This window comes from Squalius cephalus, assembly GCF_949319135.1.
Source record: "Squalius cephalus genome assembly, chromosome: 23".
Taxonomy (NCBI): Eukaryota; Metazoa; Chordata; class Actinopteri; order Cypriniformes; family Leuciscidae; genus Squalius; species Squalius cephalus.
Window position 1 is genome coordinate 11,912,080 of NC_137144.1, and position 20,094 is coordinate 11,932,173.

At 37.3% G+C, this 20,094-nt stretch overlaps 1 protein-coding gene across 3 annotated transcripts; it reads right to left on the reverse strand.

Moving 5' to 3' along the window:
• Positions 1-739: 739 nt before the first annotated feature.
• On the reverse strand, positions 740-19,173 carry pkp3a (plakophilin 3a). Of its 3 annotated transcripts, none has more exons than XM_079859995.1 (13): positions 18,972-19,173; positions 14,039-14,139; positions 11,017-11,927; positions 9,143-9,266; positions 8,849-9,053; positions 6,732-6,906; positions 5,602-5,719; positions 5,337-5,501; positions 5,072-5,254; positions 4,100-4,253; positions 3,815-4,010; positions 3,640-3,727; positions 740-867 (listed from the first exon to the last, which is right to left on the reverse strand). In XM_079859995.1, exons 2-13 carry the CDS (start codon positions 14,117-14,119, stop codon positions 832-834), a joined length of 2,436 nt encoding a protein of 811 aa, XP_079716121.1. In that variant the 5' UTR covers positions 14,120-14,139; positions 18,972-19,173; the 3' UTR covers positions 740-831. The 3 variants fall into 3 exon arrangements, with proteins under 3 accessions (XP_079716121.1, XP_079716120.1, XP_079716119.1); XM_079859994.1 differs by having other exon boundaries at positions 18,956-19,173; XM_079859993.1 differs by lacking the exon at positions 18,972-19,173 and adding an exon at positions 17,289-17,680.
• Between the last annotated feature and the right edge of the window lie 921 nt (positions 19,174-20,094).

Here is a 20,094-nt window from a genome sequence, read left to right on the forward strand (position 1 = left end):
TAAAGTTGCTTACTGTCAAAATAATGCACATATTGCACCATAATACAATAATGAAAAATAAGATTTTTTTTAAATGAACAGAAATGATTTCAAAACAATCTCTGATCCCTGTGGCATCAACCATTAAGTCAATAGGTTTAAATGAAAACATTTCCATTCAAACATTCAGATGGTATTTTGCCATGTGTCCTCATATCATTATAGTTATTATTAAACCTCAAATATCATTTGTACAGGAAATAATGATACACAATTTCTGTACACACATCAAAGAACCAAGAACAAAGAAAAAAAAAAGAAGAAGTAGTAAACCCATTAGAATTGAATCAGCCTAGTAACAAAATAAGCAACTCTATTATGACAAAAAGGCTGATTAACAGCCTGAATCTCTCCGGCCTGTGTTTACAATATTTATGTGTATTATAAGACATATGAAAGTCTTCTCAAATAATCTATAATGTTACAATTACAATTTTCATGCTAAAATGTCTTCCCTACCATCACAATACATATATATTTTTTTTTTTTTACAAATATCTAACTATTTTAAAAAGAGTGATTAAATTCCCAGGATATAATTATTATATCATGGATAGTCTGTGGTCCTATAATACAAAAAAGAAAGAAAAGAAATACAGGCAACAGCCAGTAAAAAATAAAAATAAAGACGACAAATATTGCAATAAATCCCTGAGGATTTCTGGGGGAAAAAGGCTAAATGTGTTATCCACATTTTCAGGTTTCAAAATATGTTGCAGTTCCGGCAGTATTTTGTATTTTCTTTATCCATTGTCCTTATTAAATATCTTCCTTATTCCCAATCTGGTCGGTTTAGATCTCTAAGAAGTGTTCTTTCATGTACCCTTTCTGTAAAACACAAGCAGAAAACACCACAGGAGTGAGTGACACTTTGAATCCAAACAGGCACATAGTTGTACCAGGTAGCAACACATGGCTACCATCCCAGATCTGAAGTTAGAAGAAAGAACATGTTTTTTTTTTTTTCCACCCGTGACGTTCTATGGTGTGTTTGGACATGCTCACGAGGAAATCACCTGAAATCCCCATTTTAGGTGTGGCTGAACCTCTACCTCCCATATCAAACACAGGGTTGTTTGTGTGTTTTGGAAAAAAAAAGCAACTCCAATATGATTGTTTAAATAAGCAGGCTGTTTTGCTTTTGATTATTTAGCATGATAGGTGTTCGTTTGTGTGAATGTTTGTGTGCTTTTTAAACTGTCTGCAAATTACTGGAAAATGTCTAGAGGGCAGGGCGGGAATGACAGCAACTGTGATGTACAACTGTACTAGTACGTAACACGCTAAACACAAACAGAAACGGACACATTCTGTGGGTGGGTCTTTATAAGCTGACTGAAACGGATAGAAATACTTAAAAGTTACAATTTTGTCAAGTAAATGCAAGTAGGACTTGTGTAAGTCGCTCCTGGCATTGTGAGTGGTTTCCAGGGTGTTGCTATGTGGTTTCTAGGGTGTTCTAAGTGGTTGCTAGGGTATTGCTGACTGGCCCACATCAAAAACGTTCACTGTCATGTCTATAATATTCTGCTCTCTATATATGACTTGAGTCACTCTTTCAATGTAAATCGATGGGATTTTTCCCTCACTTTTCAAAAATCATAAGTTCGATCATTTAGAAAAGTGTGGGTTTGTCAAAACGCATGATTTGAGTCATTCATGGCTAAAGCATAAATGGTGTGGAAGCATTTATGAATCAAAGTTCAATACTTAGACTGTGTCCAAAATCGGCCCCTATACCCTTAAATTGGGCACTATTTGATGGGACAGCAATTAGAAGTGATGTTCGAAACTATAATGGCCGTTTTCGAGTGCACTCACTCAATCCCATAATGCACCGCAATAACGAGTGTACAACCAATGTACAATCAACGGCTAGAGAATACCCATATGGCACTGCGAGAGTCGCGTGCCGAATTAATTCCCGCGTCTGACCAGAAGATGGCGCCCGCAGCTGAATCATCCATCTATTCATTTTCCCAACCGCTGGTCCAACGTGGCTACAGCGTAATATCATACAGGTATAAATACCTTTTTAATTGGTTATTAAATTGAATTTAATTAAGGTTTATTGATAGTTTCCATGACAGAGTTCAAGATAAATCTTTTTTTCACTACTGGAGCTGCCAGTTTGCTAAGATCCAAATAATTATTAAACAGCAAGTGCGAACTATGCAAAAGCGGATACCCTTCCAGTGCACTCAGTGTGCGATCTCACTCACTCATTTTGATTTAAGTGAACTAATGGACTAATGTAGGATATAGCGACTTCAGGAACAGCCTTAATGTTTTGCTAGAAAATATAGGAGAGGTATTGGACTTTATACTGACACCTACTGGTGTGGATGAATCATACAAAACCAAACCTTTCATAAATACAAATACCTATGTAGAAATGTTTTTTTTTTCTTCTCTTTCTGGCGTATTTGTCGTCCTGATTAAAGAGAGATTAAGAGTCCACCACCAAGTCTCTATGATATTCTGGTCTGTAGATATGGCTCGAGTTGCTCTTTCAGTGTAAATATATGGGATTTTCACACATTTTTAAAAAATTGTAGAAAAAGAGAATGATTTGTCAAACCACATGATTTGAGGTCGTTCATGACTGAAGCACTGTGTGGGAACAGATATGCACTAAAGTTTAATATTTAGTGTTCTACTTGAAAATACAACAGTTATCTTGTACTGTTTACTGACACCTACTGGCGTGGATGAATCAGTTCACAATACCATTGTAGAAATACTCAATAGATTGCAGCATTGTCCGCCCCTTTTGTCAGCAGTGTTGGTTCCTGAAGTATTTTTTTTTTCTTTCATTTTTCCCATAAGGATTTTAAAATATTAAAATATTAAAATCTTTGTTAAAGCGTTATAAGCCATGAACCAAACCAATCAGCTTTGAGGTGAATCACAACACTACAAACTTTGATTTGAAGCAAAAAAATAAAAATAAAATCGGACAAAAACACAAAGGTACAAGACTGTATTAAACTTCTTTAGTTAGGGAAAGAACTACAATCCCATGAAGCAAACAGCATTATCAAATTAAAAACGATGGAGAAATATTAAACTACTCATTTACAAACGTTGATTATATGTATAAAAACTATATATTTTAAAGTTTATTGCAAAATACTTATGTATATATAAACATTTAAATATTTTGAGAGTGTAGAGAGATCAACTTAATACGTATTCGCAGTGCTTAATGGGAGTGGGCGGAGCTAAAGAGCTATTTATTTAGACTCTGATTGGTGCAATTTTCTGTACAGCATCATGGGTAATGTAGTTTTTGTAGAAATCCACTGTTAAAAAAATAAGCTGAAATAATGTGGCCTGATGTCTTCAGCAGAAGCAAATCAACAACGATGTTGTTAATCCATAACAACATCATAGCTCACAGTAGTTCTGTCTTTAAAGGTTTATAAGTTATTGCTCAACATCAATTTCCTTTTAGAGAAAATGAGTTTTCACTCTATTTACAGGCGTATTTGTTGCACAAGTGCACTCCATGTAGAATATGTGAGTGTACGTCGATTTTTAAAAAGATTTAAAAAGAAAAAAAATTATGTGTATCATTTATATGATCATAACACTTACATTTCTGTAATCTTTGTGTAGTTTCTTGTACTGGAACATGTTGCTTAGCACTGTCGACGCTGCTTTGGAAGCTGTCAGTTTGGCAGGACTGGGTGAAAATTGAAATTGCAACGTTAGTATGGAAGTAATATAATTTTAAGAGATTGTTGTATAGTCGGATGAATTTTAGTTTTACCTGCTGTCATGGGCGGTCTTGATGTCCATCAGTTTGGGCAGACCATCGAAGAAGGAAATGTCCCGTGCCGCCACCATGCTGCTGGTCACCAGGTTGTTGAGGGCTCCACAGATGTTCACCACCACTTCACTTGACGGGTCCTTCTGGTGACCGTCGCTGGGTAGTTTGGTGACCAAGGCCTGTACCGCCTTAGAAGCTAAAGTGAAAGAAATTGAGCAATGAGCTTCTCTAATGCTACAGAGGTGCGATTGACTCCAGTTTTGTGGCTAAAGAAGGAAGCCTCACCCATATCGTTCTTGTCCTTGGCATGACGAGAGAGGTTTCTGAGGAAGCCGGTGAGAGAACGGAGCTCTGCGTCGCTGTCGGTCTTTAAGAGATCCAGAATGACGGGCAACATCCTTTTCTGCTCTAACGCCACACGACTCAAGATGGACGCCCACTGAGATATATATATAAAAAAAAAGAGAAGTTTAATAGATGAAATACATTTACTATAGACGGTTGCTAGACAGACGGTTGTGCACACTTTTCCGAAGCACACACGTCTCAGACAGCGCATGAATGCTAAATTGAGTTCTACTTGCACTTTAATGGACAAATTCACACAAAAGTCATGTCAACATGCCCCGTCTTGACATGCTAACATAGTCGGTTATATCTTTAGTGAAATTAAACAGTTAAGAAAGACAATGCAAGTGTATCAGTGTACTGGATCTGTGCATTATGTCTTAAAGTGACAGCAGCCTAATATTCCTGCTCTGTATTTTTTTGTTAATCAAACAACAAAAGACAAAGAAATCACTCACTGCTCTTGACTAAATAGCTTTTGTAACTTGAATAAGGATTGATCTCTATTTAATTAATACAGTGAAGATTATATGAAGTGTAATTTTACATTTGATTACTTTATTCAATTTCTGAAAACTACTGTTAGATACCTAAATAACCTGAAAAGCAGTTTATTTTATTTGTATATTTGCTCTATTGTATTTATTTGTGCTGTTGTTTGTAGTTTGATTATTTGTTCTTATGTTCTTTATTTTTATTTGACAGTAGTCCTTTTTTCCCCTGAACATTGCACATACCGAACCGTACCCGAAAACGGTGACCCTAAAACTGTGATAAAAACCGAACCGTGAGTAATTTGAACCGTTACACCCCTAGATGCCAGGCTAAGATGTTTGGGCTAGAAGCTAAGGCATTTCTAGCAAGTTTCTCACATATTCTGGGTAGCTGGAGCCAACATAACTGTCTTACCCTCTTGTCTCCGGCGGTGATGTTCTGCAGGGCTCCGGCCGCGGCCTCTCGTGTGGTCGAGTTGATCTCACACTTCTGAAGCACCTGATTGTACATCTCCACTGTATTAGGGTGCCAGAGCCACTCTATGTCTTTGGGCTGCCGCGACACTTCTGTAAATGTGCCGAGGTCCTGATTTTGTCTCTGGAAGTAAAAAATTCAATATGAGATTAAACTGTAGTTTTTGAAATAGGAAACAGGAATTTGAAAGCAGCTTCTTCCTTACGTCTTTGGCCTTCTTGCTGTTAGGGGTGAAGCAGCCGATAGCTTCTCCTTTTGAAGAGCCCTCAGCTCGGCTTGGACCCTCCAAACGCATCAGAACCGAGGGGGGAATCTCACTGTACAGCTGATAGGACAGATTCCTCAACGCACACACCGAGTTCTCCACACCCTGAAAGAGGAACACACACATGAATGGCCATGTAAACACATCATTTGCAAGCAGAGTCAACAACAAAGGCAGAAAATAAAAATGTGTGTTACACAATTACCTTCTCTTCCACTTTAGTGTCCAACAAGCATTTGTTAATATAGCCAACCAGAGCATCTATAAGACCATTGGTCTCTCTCATCTGTTTTCTGGTCTTCTCGTTCACCGAGCTCAAGTTCCTGTACAAGGAGGCAGAGGATTGAAATAATGTCTTAGAAATTGAATAATTTCAATTTGAAATGATATATTATGCGTTATATATTCTCACTCCATTCCCATGGCTATCTGCCACACCCTGATTGCAACATACTGTATACATTTCATTTTTTTAAATACATTTATTTGTAGTCACCATTATTCTCAGTGGTGAGTCTTGTTACATTCTCTCAACTAAAGTATATTTTCAATATACTTATATATATATAGTATATTTATTTCAAATAAATAAAAATAGGCTTTATTTATTCATTTTCTAAAAATAACAGTCCCAAAAATCAGCTTTATTTTCTGTAATTTTCTAAAAAAAATTCATAAAAATAAAAGGGTAACACTTTATTTTAAGGTGACGTAGTTATTAATTACTATAGTAATAACAGTACATTATACATAATTACAAGTCACTAACCTTAAACCAAACCCTAACTGTATCTCTATAGTAAGTACATTTAGTTAATTAATATTACTTATTTGAGTAAGTACAATGTAACTGTCACCTTAAAATAAAGTTTTAATCCAACCCAAAGTGTAAAAAAAAACAGGCTTTTCCAAGAAAATAAAATGTCTTAACGTCAAAAAAAATAAACATAAAATAATGATAACAATAAAAAAAAATATTTTTACAATATAACCGTCCTAAAACTAGAATTCATTTTCTATAATTTAATAAAAATAACAGTCCTAAATATAGGCTTCATTTTCTAGAATTTTCAAAATATAACAGACTTAAAAAATATAATTATATTTTATTTTTATAACAATGTTCTAAAAATAACAGTCCTAAAAACAGGCTTCATTTCCTAAAATTTCCTCAAATATTATTTCTTTTCGGGTTGGGTTTTGGATTGAAAAACGACTAGCAGTGACGTGCCTAGAGGGGATTTTCATTCACTGAAGTTGATGAAGTTCCTATAGGAACAGGAAGTAGTAAAGGGGAACTCAAAAAAGTGTGTGCGTGTGTGTGCACGTGTGTACCTGAGACAGCCAGTGGTGTTGTAGAAGATTTCGGACTCTGAGGGGCTCAGCTCAATGAAGTCCTCATTCCCACTGCCAGAGAGAGGAATCAGAATCCTCTCCGTCAATTCGGGAAGAGTGTCCCGTGCCAACCTTTCTTTCAGGTTATCCTTAGAGGACAGATTCCACAGAATACCTACAGGGAATGAGAGCAGGAGAGAGACAGATAAAGAGGAAAAGAGCATGGGAAAGTGCCATGGGAAATAGATAAGAAAACAAACAAAAGAGAAAAAAAACTGATTAAAAATCACAAATTGAAATTGCATGTAAATTATTTACATCCTCCTAAAAGCCCCCATGTTGTGCCCATGTCGTAGTGGTGTTCTCATAGATACATGTTTATTGAGGTTCCTGCACATCCAGACACGCACAGAGCCGTAAGCACTGGCATAAACCTGACTCACAAACCTTCGCTACAGGAGTCCACTCATTCCACGGCACGTCGAGACAACGCTGAGCAATAATTAATGCAGCTTGATGCAACCCTGAGAGATCGGTCAACGCCCTACATACACACACATCTAGACTGACTTTGAAAAAACCTGTTCGAAAGTGACTTCTGTGTGTGAGCTGCGCTTCATACATCGCTACACGATTAGACAATGGACCTTTTTTCCCTGCAAAATTTCTCAAATTTCACTTGTGAATCATGTGATTGCATGTTGAAGGGAAAGTTCACCCAAAAACGAAAATGCTGTCATCATTTACTCCCCCTCGTGTCGTTTCAAACCCGCAAGACATTCGTTCATCTTCGGAACACAAATGAAGGTCTTTTAGAGATTAATATTTGGAGATTAATGTTGGAGATTAATGTTTCGTAAATAAAGTGGTAAAGAAATTTGAGCAAACCAAGAACTTATTTTTTGGGTGAACTATCCCTTTAACTCTCAGCTATAATCTACATGAAGTGTTGGTCACACTTTAGATTAGGGTCTAATTCTCTCTCTAAACTAACTATTAACTATGACTTTTGCCTCAAACTCATAATTACTGCTTATTAATAGTTAGTAAGGTAATTAAGTTTAAGTATTGGGTAGGATTAGAAATGTAGAATATTGTCATGCAGAATAAAGCATTTATATGTGCTTTATAAGTACTAATAAACAGCCAATATCCTAGTAATATGCATGCTAATAAGCAACTAGTTCATAGTGAGAACTGGACCCTAAACTAGTGTTACCGAGTATTTTTTATGCAGGCCTGTTGTAAAAGAGGATGTGAAACAAGAGGCTGATAAACAGATCTATCCATGCGCCCAACTTGAACCCATTACGAAATCTGCATGACGAAAACTTTCATCCTTAAGCGAAATTCCTGATTGCTTGGGTTCCTATTGAATTGCCCGCAAAACATGTCGAATAACAGTAAATTTGCCTGGCCCTTTAGGCTTCTCGTGTGAAAATTAAGCTTTGCTATGCAGCCTAAGAAATCAAATTCACAATCAAAGGCACAGGTGAAAACGTTTGCGTCATAGGCCCTGTTTACACCTGGTATTAAGATGTGTTTTGGTTGATCGGATCACAAGTAGACGGTGCTGAATACAGGTGTAAACGAGGTGCAAAACATTTTGAGCTTTTCCACTTTCGACCACTTCCAGAGGTAGTCGAAAACACATTCGACCGGGTTGCTTTAGAGTGTAAATGCTCATGTGGTCGAATGTGTTCAAACAGCCACAAAAGACCGTCTACTCTCCGTCTACTGACCTAACGCGTAAACTTTATGGGAGGCGTGCAAGCCAGATGGGATCTAAACCAGACGGGGTCTTGGTAAGCATTCATATGTACATTTCGCAAGCTTATTTTGTACATTAGATCAGAATATCTGAAATAACCCGTACATTTACCCACCCATAGACCTTCCCCTTGAAGAAATCAGGACAGAAGTGGTTGAAAAAGAGACGGATTAAAACACCAGGTGTAAATGGGTGTGTGTCTCTCTCGTCTACTTATGATCCGATCAACCAAAACGCATCTTAATATGAGGTGTAAACAGGGCCAAAATAATGAAAAACACACGTGTTCCAATGGCAATTATAATGGCAGTAAATTTAACTAGAACAACATGAGTGAAACGCCCACCTGTGATGTTCTTGCGGAGTTCGTCGTCTTGTTCTTTTAAGGCCTGTATGAGCTTGGAGATCCCGCCGGCTTCAATAAGAGCCACTTTGTTCTCCATGTTCTCATAGATGAGGTTCCTGGTGGCGCCGGTCGCGTAGCGCTGCACCTCTTGGTTCTCACTGTTGAACAGCTGCACCAGGAGAGGAATTCCCTTCTCCTGTTTCACCTGAAAGAAACACAGACGTTCTACTCAAATCGAAGACACATTTACACATATCAGTTGAATGTTTCTCCAGATGAAAAGCAACTGCATACCACTTTCTTTGCATCGTTATTATGGTAACACTCATGTTGGATGTAGGCAGCTCCCAACATCTGAAGGCCAGTATCGGGCTGATCAATATATTTAATGGCAGAAGGCATGTCCAAGTTGTTGAGTCTATACAAAAAAAATTGAACTTTTATTTAGTAAATTTGTCCAGTAAAGATGGTGATATTGCTTAGCTGTGTATGTTGATATTGTAGGTTTTCTTCAAGGACTTTTCAATTTTACCCAGCTATCAGGGACGTTTCTCAGGACTTTAGCTAACGTTCTGGCAAAAGTTATGAACCAACGTTCTTCCAGTAACACTAATAAAATGTTTGTTCAAAGATATCTGGTCTTGTGTTCTCAAAACGTTAGCACAAAAACGTTATTTATACATCGGTCATTGAGTGTTTTTGTTTTTTTTCTGAAATGTTTTCGTTGGCATTTTTGTTACTTCTTGTTTCAGAATGTCCAGAACATTCTAAAGTAACGTTCCCATAATGTCTGAAGAGTGATAAAATGGAATGTTTGCCTTAATGTTCACATAACCAAGAAAAAATATTTTTAAAAACTTAATGGGAATGTTAGCAAAATGTTCTTAGCATGTCGTTAGCATGTGAGCTTTAGCAATGAGCTTTGGAGCTTTTGTAGGGAATTTGGGTTAGAATCCAACTTTCCCAATTCTTCTACCCATCATTTCTTGTCAACGCTCTTCTCAATGTTCCCAACTATTGTTGAAGAAAAACACTATTCATTGCGATTTGAGCCTAGAGGGGAGCTTGAAGAAAAAGGTTATTCGTTTGTCAAGTAATTGATAGACTAGCTAATCTTAGCTTCTTAACTAGTACTACTTCCATTTTAAGAGTCAGCATTATTTGAAAAAAAGTTTTGCTTAAGAGGACATTCCTCTATGTGTGTTTGTGTGTGCTGGTGCATGTCGCTGGAGTTCTAGGAAGTGTGTGTGTTTTTTCCCAGGGTGTGTGAAGTGTGAGGTGGCTGGACTGGTTTGGGTGTGCCTGCACAACAGACTCGCTCTTCACTTTTTACACACATATAGGCAGGGCTGGGCAACATCAAACACACACACACACACACACACACACACACACACACAGTGTTAGCGCAACAAGGACAGATAAGCTAAGTGTGGGTTTACTGACAGGCTGTTAAAGCAAAGTATGAATAATTTCTTGCTTCAAAGGTCAGTGCTGCACTCACTGAGGGTAATCACTGTTAGCCATACTTGCACACCTAGCTTAGTGTTTTAACGAGAATAGCTAATAACAGGCTAATTTGCAATCAGTAATATGCAGAGTTTGTTGTAAAACATAGTGTGGCTCAACTATAGCTATGATGCATAACTGTTTGACCGACAGTAATATGGAAACATGTAATTTGTGGTTGAACACATGTTATTTGTGCATTTTAAGCAATTAGACCTACTTTTAAGTTGTGATTTACTCTAGTGGTGCTTTATGCTAACGGTGCTAGCATACTACTTTTGCTTACATCTTTAAAGTAATTTAAAAGACCATTTCCAGATGTTTGGATACCAGACACCCTTAGTTAATAGTTACTGCTGTTAAATGAGCAGTATATTCAAAATCTTATCTTATCTGGGGTATGTATATATATAATCCAATTTGAAAATAAAGTTTCACATTACTTTAATTAGATTATGTTTTCATTTTGTAATCATTAACTTGATGGGCGCAAACTAATTAAATCTGGTGTTAGCATAAAAACTTAATGACCCTTATGTAACACCTGAGTGAAAAAAACCCTCAAAACAATAAAATCAAATAAATTCTTCCTTGCCTTGACTTATTTGGGACGTTTTGCTATTTCGCTATTTTCACACACCTAAGGTAAGTGTTCTTACCCGCTTAGATTGCCCGTGCTTCCATCGAAATCCATGCCATCAAACACATCCATGCCTTTCCCAACACTATGCATACTCCTTACGGAGCCGGCACGTGACAGCCTTCCCTGTTGCACCAGCGCCAAGTTGCCCTGGGAGCCATTGAATCCTCCAGCACTTCCGTACATGCCGGATGATGAGGCATTGGACGTGCGACTCATTTGCCGATTGTTGATTCGGCTGATGGTGCGGTGGGCGGGGCCTTTGTAGGACTGCCGGCTGATGTAGACCTCCTGCTCCATGCCTCCTCCGCCGCTAGAGGCGAGCGTCCCGCTGAGGGAGCGTTTCATGGGCGGTAGCGTCATGGAGCTGACCTGCTGCTGTCCGCTTTCAAATCCGTTCACTCTAGTGGTGTACATGGACTGGCGTGGGAAGGTTTTGGCAGTATAGCCGTTGTTCACGGAAGCCTGTTTTGTATAAGTGGCATCACGTTCGGAAACTAGGCTGCCTTCACTGTCATCCTGTGCCACCCAAGAAGAAGTAACCTGGCGTGGTATGGATGCCACACGCATGGAATGCACCGACATCGTCTCCGGGTCGCCCCCCATTCGGCTGAAGGAACGAGTTATTGCACCGACCTGCTGCAGTTGAACTGGGCCACCTCCAGTTTGGTAACCTCCAGTTTGGTAACCGCCAGTTTGGTAACCGCCAGTTTGGTAACCGCCAGCTTGGTAACCGCCAGCTTGGTAACCGCCAGCTTGGTAACCACCAGCCTGGTAACCACCACCCACGACATCTTCCTGGTAATATGCCCCGCTTCCGCCGCCACCTCCTCCTCCTCCTGCTGTGTAACTCATTTTGGCTTTTGGGGCGAAATCAACGGCAGAGCGGGATGAGAAACCAGCACTAGAGTACTGGGATGGACGCTGGGCCTAGTAGAAACAAGAAAATGATGAATATTGAATATCTATAACAATATCAACTATAGCTATCGATTTATTAAAATGTTATCCAATTACATATGTTGATTAATTTATCAATACAAATGATATTAAAGGGTTGGATCACCCAAAATGTTTTATTCTGTCATTATTATTTACCCTTATGTTGTTTCAAACCTGTAAGTCATCTTCAGAACACAAATGAATAATCTGAGTGATTTCTGTTCCTCCATTGACAGTCTAAGCAACTACCACTTTCAAGCCCCTCAAAAGTAGTAAAGACATCAATAAAGTAATCCATTTGACAATTTTATGAGCTCTTAACGCATTATAGTCCTTCTTGTCACATGTGGTCTCAAAACTCTGGCCAGTTGATAATACCTAGAATATCAAAATCAGCTGCAGGTGGTAGATCCTTTTTAAGCACCTAAACTTAGGAATAGTCTTCTGTCACTTTAAATCTAGACTAAAAACATATCTCTTTAACCTGGCATACACATAGAACATTATACATTCCTATTATTCAAATCATGTAAAATGATTATTAGGCTACATAAATTAGGTCTGGGACTGGGAACACTTCCTATAACACCTGATGTACTTGCTACATCATAAGAAGAATGGCATCCACGCTAATATTAGTCTCTCTGTTTATCCCGAGGTTTACAGTACTCAGCCTTATCCAGACCGTATCCAGATCAGATGGTGGACCTGCGCCTAAACAAGACTACAACTTAGCCCTGAAGTGTCAGCAGCGACCGTGTCAACTAGACTATCCTCTGCGAAGTCCTCACGACACGACAAAAGTTTTTTCCCCTGTCAAGATTATCAAACATTATCAAAATAATTCGCGTTCACACGGATCCGCGGACACGACTAAAAACGCTGTATTATGCATGCCAGACCAGTAATTGGCAATGCCACGTTGTAAAGAAAGACTACTACGCGCCCGCGCACATACGCATTCAAACACGCATGCCTATAGACTAAACACGTAATACCCATATGCATGCCGTCACCGTTTTCACAGAATCACGTTTTTGAAGTTTAAACAGGGATGATAACGGTATCGCTTTCAAAACTCGTTTTCAAAAACGTGCACTTTGAAACCTACTTCAAAGATTGCATTCTCAAGCCACCAAAACAGCGTTGTCGTGTAATTGAACGACTAGAACGCATTCAAAGTTTTCTGTTTTAAGTTGAAAACGGTGCCGAGTAAACGGCCCCTAAGTTAATAACTAATTATGTTTTACAACGGAAATGAATCAATCGAAAACTTACTTAAACTGGACAATGACTTTCTAGAGCTGCTGTACAGCCAAAACAGTCTTCGTTGCATTCATTTCCTATTATCACTGTAAAGCTGCTTTGAAACAATCTGGATTGTAAAAAACGCTATATAAATGAAGGTGACTTGACTTGACCTGACATGAAATTGGTAGATGTGTAGCCTGTCAATGGAGGGACAGAAAGCTCTTAGATTTCATTAAAATATCCTCATTTGTGTTCTGAAAATGAACGAATGTTTTATGGGTTTGGAGTAACTGAATTCATTTTTGGCTGAACTAACCCTTTAATCACATTGATATTTCTGGAGAAATGCCCCAAGATTAAGATAATTCAGATATATGATAAGTGCAAAAACATTAGGGTGATATTTTAAGTTTGAATTATTGATGCTGTCCCTAACATTACCCGTATCCCACCTCAATACAGCAAGAGTGTTTTACAAAACAACATGATAGTATTTAAAGACACCTAATATAAAGTGTGAGCCTTACATTTAATGCATTTTTAATACATTAAATCAACAGCCCAAATTTAAACACAGTATTACTCAATAAGAAAATAACTGAAAGTGACGCTTAGTGATTTGTACGCTTGTGACTTTTCATATGAGGTTGTTGAGTAGAGCTGGCCTGTGAAATATCACACCTACCTATCACAATCTCCATTACTCATTTTCAATATTTGGACAAGATACACGTCCATACAGTCACACACACAAAAAAAATTCTTTGACTTAGCTCAATGTGTGATATATCTTTCAAACAAGCAAATAACAATAAAATATTTATGTTTATAAGTGGGAAGAATCTTACCATCATTGATCTGCCGAGGGAATAGGATTTAGAGCTGAAATTTTGGGGGACGTTTTGGCTCATTGTTGAAAATTTTGTCATGGTTGAATAATCGCCAGACTCTAAGAGAAGAAAAGTACAGAGAATTAATAGAAATGTTCATCGGAATGGGGATTTTTGACTGTGAAAAACTAGTTATCCTCCCAGTGAACTTTCTCAATGTGTTATCACATTCTACAAGTTTCTGAACACAAGCGTCACAAATAGCAGCTCGGCTACAGTGTACTTTAATCAGGAAAATAAAACTCATGACCTTAACTTTTCATTAAATTACCCAGTTGGTGTAGACTGAAGCTATTAACTATAACCAGCTAAAATTAAACCATAGATCCTCATTCTAAGAGGATGGCATTTGATCAGCAATTCTTGCTTTTCTGATCTCTAAATGTTTTGCCACTTTTTTCCTTTATAAATAAATAAAAAAATTCTCCAAAACACTATGACCAATCAGGTAGCATTGACAAAGAAAATCAGCTAGATTAAACTAATGAAATTTCGTGAAACTATTAACTATCCACGCAACTAAGCATTGTAAACATGCATGCACATTCTTTAATACAACAATTAAACAAATAACTTTGTTGTTTTGTTTCCCTTAAACCATGTTTATGACGCCTTTGTACGCAAGTTTGTACACAAACATGCATTTTTTTTCTTTGATGGAACTTAATCAAACAAATGCGTTTTGATTCACTTTAGTCATGTTTATGTAAACATGTTTTTATGTAAACATGCGTGTTTGTTCTTTCATTGAACAGTTAAACAAACAAATTGGTTGTTTTGTTTAAATTTAGTAATGTTTACGAAAGCTTTTTGCACGCAAGTTTGTATGCAAACATGCACGTCTGCTCCAATTAATTAAACAACTTTGTTTTGTTTAATGTTTTTGAAGTTTGTACATCTACTTTGTAAACTTGCACAATAATTATTTGATAGTTTGTTTGCTTCCTTGTTGACACCATTGTATGTTCGTTTGCATGTCTTGTTTGAATGGATAGCATAACAGTCTGTGTTTATTGATAGCAGTGGGAAATAAGTTACAGACGTTCAAATGTAAAGCCGAAGATTCGTGCCCCGTAAAGACATCGAGTCTGTAACTTTACAGCTGAGTCAGTGTGCTCAGCATATGCCCTTGATGACACTGCAAGTACAATGTGAGGCAAACTTGTAGAGTTACACAAAATACTGCAGTGCAAGTTTACATCAAACTATTATGTTCTGGCTCAGAAACAGATAGGGTTGCATCTATGGGCATGCATGTACACGCGCTTGAGAGCGCGAATTTGGGAGTGGTATAAGCGTTTGTTGAGTGAATAAGTGTAGAGTAAGTTGTAGACAACAGTGGCAGAATAGACAGAACCGGTCTGATGACTGGGACACTCCCGATGTCCCTACCCAAAAAACACACACCCTTTTCCCTGCCTCGCCCTGCCCTAGTGCATTGCATAGCTGATGTAAACACAAATAACTTTACTGAGTTATTTGAAACAGAAGTCAAAATGTTCAAAATGCATTGCTTTAAAACAATCCACTTGACCTAAATCTCTAAAAAAAAAAATGGTTTCTCTCAAACTTGTAGCATATGCTTGGTATTCGCCAGTGTCAGATCTAGCTAAGACATTCTCAAGACGTCCTCCAGGAAGCCTTGGACCAGTAACAGGAATATGCAAGGCTGTTCGAACTTGTCAAAATGCAGGTACCTCATAAACCAGGGGTCCGCTGGTTAATGTATCCGCTAAGCACCAGAGGTTAAACCCTGAAAATAGCTGCGGCAGACCTTCATAAAGCCAGGAATTCAACCACTTTTTGTCCTAACCACTTAAAATCAACCAAATGTGTTTGAGTGCATTCAATGGATGGTATACACACAAATGTATAATGAAGTTTGTGTGTATTTACAATCATATAGTTTCACTAAGGTTGTGGACTGAAACAAAGAGTTTGGCTTTCTACATTGAGAAAGAAAGGTTCAATTCTTCCGTCATGGCAATTGATATTCACGGCATTATGATTGACGGCACCAAATTGTGCCTCCCTTTTGTGCGACGCTAAGTACTTTTTTGTTTAGCGTGGGTTGGGTTTTTTCAAAGGAGAGCTTTGAAACTTTCACTCTCACTTAGTTGTGTAACAGGAACTGAGATTACACTTGAACCTTGTTCAACTCGCCCCTGTAAATGATTCACACCAGACCAGAAGTATTGTATTTCTGTCTGCTCTGCAAGTGCCACTTATTTGTCCTTTTTGTAAAAACCTTTGCTTATATCTATTCTCATTGATGCAGAAAAAATCATGAATTCAAAACTTTCCCACCCCATTTTATCCCCTTCATTTTAATCGCCATGTTCAAGAACAATGGGGAAAGCTAAATCTACCACGCCTGATGTGAACGAACCACCATTTATGACACTGTTTTTTATTATCAACTGAAACAAAGGTAGCCTGCATTCAACTTAGTTTAGCTTAAAGGCACATTCAACTTTGTCATACGGACATGCTTTATGTACAAATGCCGTGTGATGTTTTGTCTTAGTGTATTTAACAGAAATCATGTGACCACAGTTTTGCAACAGGCAGTTTTGTCTCATAAATGTTTAATGTTTTGCATACACTGTAAAAGTAAGTTGCTGCCTTAAATTTTTAAGTACAACCAACTTGGATGTTTAAGTCATTTCAAATTCAATTACACTAAACTGACTTTGACTCTGACTGATTTGAATCTTATATAACGTATAAAAATGGTTAAAAATTCCTTAACTTATTTTGATGAGTTCAAGCAAAGTAAAAACATGTGCTGTCATAACTTTTTGATCATATAGCTAGATAGATAGTTTTATTTAATGCCATGTCAGCATCTAGGCTATTTTCATGGCAAAAAAAAAATCAATTACAAAAATACAAATTATTGATCATATAATTTTCTTTTACAGTGTTCTGAAGTGTAAACAACACAGTACATACTGTGCCTGTGAATTTAATAATAATGCAATTGTGCAATAATGAAATCAAATCAAGTTCAAGGATAAACCCAAAAAAATACTTCCCTAAAAGTTAATAAAGATGAAATTCAACTCCGGATCATTGTTAAATGAAACCGCATACTGTATAAAAGCACAGCTTGATGATGAGTCAGATGATGAGCAGATTAATAATTCAAAGGCTGTTGCGTTATTGTAGCTGTATTACAATGAGATCAAAGTGCACGGGGACACACCTGAGGCTGCGTATTGTGACGAGGATCCGTTTTGGCGCGGGAGCGTGGGCTTCTCCTTCAGTCTCATGGTCACCTGCTGGTGCACGCGCTTAAATCTCGCCTCATCTTTTGCGTGAGACCCGCCGTGCGCGAGCTCGTGTTCGGACGGGACCGCGTAAGTACTGACGGTCGAATTGGGCTGCAACGCCGTCAGAAAGACGTTCTCCGTGGTCACGCTCACACTCATTGCGAAGCGACGATGGTACCGAGCTGAAAAGTTACAGTCCCACCAGAGAGAGTGGAAAAAGATAGATCCCCGCAATAAAGGCGTCTTCTGTTAGTCAGCTTGTGTTTCTCTGCGCTGATGCTGGAACTGTGAGGCGACGCACTACTGACGTTTGATCTGAACTCTGAGGCTTTTTCGCAGGTGGGAGTTAAAGTGGGCGGGGCTTAGGTGAGTCATCGGTTACCTGAGCCAGGTACACTCATGAACGAACAAAAGGAGGCTCTTCTTTAGTGTTTTATTTGAGCAAGTAAAAATGGAAATATACGTCCAATTAATATTTTTCCAAAATATGTTATAGGCATATATATATAGATAGATAGATAGATAGATAGATAGATAGATAGATAGATAGATAGATAGATAGATAGATCAATTGATATATATCAATTCAACTTTTTTTGATAGTTATACAAGATTCAACTATTTTTTTAAGTCAGTTTTATGAAATGGCTTAAACATCCAAGTAAACATAAGGAAGCAACTTTTTTACGGTGTAGATGGTTATGTTAATAGTGGGCTATTGGCCTTATTCTTTTCCAATTCAGTAACGAGAATGAGTTTTTTTTTTTTTTTTTCATTACAGTATTTAGAAATAAATTATACAAATATGTTTGAATCATGAAAATAATAATAACTATTTGTAGGTTACCTGACAAACATTATTTGCAGTGTAAATTTGAAAAGTAGCATAAAATTTAATAACATGACACGTTTTTTCGCGAATACAGCATACTTTCATTACAGTTAATACTTAAATACATTTTGATTCGTTCTTCTTGTCGTCACTGCAGCGATAGTTCGAAGAGAACGCGCTCTGACATGCAGGTGACGTGTGTCTCCGTTTGAACAGGTTGTTGTTGTTGTTGTATCGTCGCCTAGCAACGAAAGAAGCCGGGAAACGCGAGCCTTTGCTTTCTATGAAACTCATTGCTCAAGCACTATTGTAAACTATCAGATTAAAAATAATAACGATAGGCTACTTTCCAACTGAATTTTACCAATGGCATAAACTCGATTTAGCTTTAGATTTTAAATTAGATTTAGATTTAACAAAGAAACTCAATATAATTATTTGCAGTTCTGTGTCATTTAACACAAAAAAAATATTTCAAACCTTGAATTATATATACTAGGCCTATTTCTTAATGCAGATGGTCATCACAGGAAATTTAATTGGAAATTTCATCATTTATAAAAAAAAAAAAAAGCTTCATTTGTAACTTTCCTCACAAAGTTATCAAGCCCGTCAGTCACTGAGTCACTGTCTGTGATACTAGATTTCTGTTCAGACATCATTTCCATGCTTGTTCACAAAACTGAATCATGCTAGTTCATAAGAGGACAAGGAAAAATTGAAAGCTGAAAACAAATAGAAAGTGTTTTGCTTTTATATTGTACTCACCAATCTTTGTACTCACCAATCAGCAGGATTTAGTGAATAGTTCCAGTGCTGAGAAAATGTTGTTGGTCTGTATATTTATTGATCTCTCTCACGGTTCGCTTGACAGAATCTGACAGATGTAACAGAGAGGCAAGAAGATATAGAATCGGCAGTGACAACGCCCTTATCACTATTAAAACAATAGGTGTCTGTATTCATGATGGTTACCAATCCCCTGAATTAAAGGAGGGGTGTGTGTGTGTGTGTGTGTGTGTGTGTGTGATTAGTTGACAGACATATGTTGTAGTGGATACTGGAGAGAAACAGACAAAATGGGCGAGTCTGCAGATGTAGGTGTGATGCAGACGCCAGGCAAGGCGTGAGCAGGGTAAAACAACTTAAAAAAATACAGTTTCACAGAAATAAATAATAATAAATAAATAAAAATCGGGCAGTTCTGTAAAACTGTAATAAAAATGTTGTTTGGTTTAACTTAAAAAAGTAAGTTGTTGCCTTAAAATTTTGAGTTCATTGAATTGAAAAAGTTACTACAATGAAGGAGATCGGTTTAATCATCAGAATCTCATAATATTATGTTATCTAAAACCACATTATCTAAGTTGATTTGACGAAAGAAAAAAAAGTTGTGATAACAAATCATGAATATATATACAGTATGTGTGTAAATACTAATGTATAGATGGTGCACACACAAATACTGGGTTGTTTCAACTCATGTTTGGGTCAAATATGGACAAACCGTTGGTTTAAGTTAATCTAGGATAATTTAAACCAACAGTTGGGTTTGTCCATATTTGACCAAAAACATGAAACAACCTAGCATTTTTTAGAGTGTGATGTAACATAAAACTGACAAAAAATGTAGAATCATAAATGTTACAATTAAAAACCATCAGATGTGATGTGTCAGGGAGTTCTGGGAATGTCAGTTTAAGGCTTTTCACTACATTAGTGCTATTTATTACGTCTAAAACGGTACATTTAACAGTACTTCACTGTAAAATCACATGAAATGTAAGGTTAGGTCTATTTAAATTTTCCCCCATATATATATAACTTACTATTAACCAATTAACAGGTTTTTACAGTCACATTTTTACAGTCTTTTACAGTTAAAATTACAATAATTCTTTACAGTG

Excerpts from the sequence above, each read along its gene's own strand:
- pkp3a (XM_079859993.1), bottom strand. The coding sequence starts at position 17,514 with ATGAGTGTGAGCGTGACCACGGAGAACGTCTTTCTGACGGCGTTGCAG. Across the intron at positions 5,502-5,601 it reads ACACTAAAGTGGAAGAGAAG|GGTGTGGAGAACTCGGTGTG; the intron begins GTAATTGTGTAA and ends TTCCTCTTTCAG. Across the intron at positions 4,011-4,099 it reads CAAGGACAAGAACGATATGG|CTTCTAAGGCGGTACAGGCC; the intron begins GTGAGGCTTCCT and ends CTTTCACTTTAG.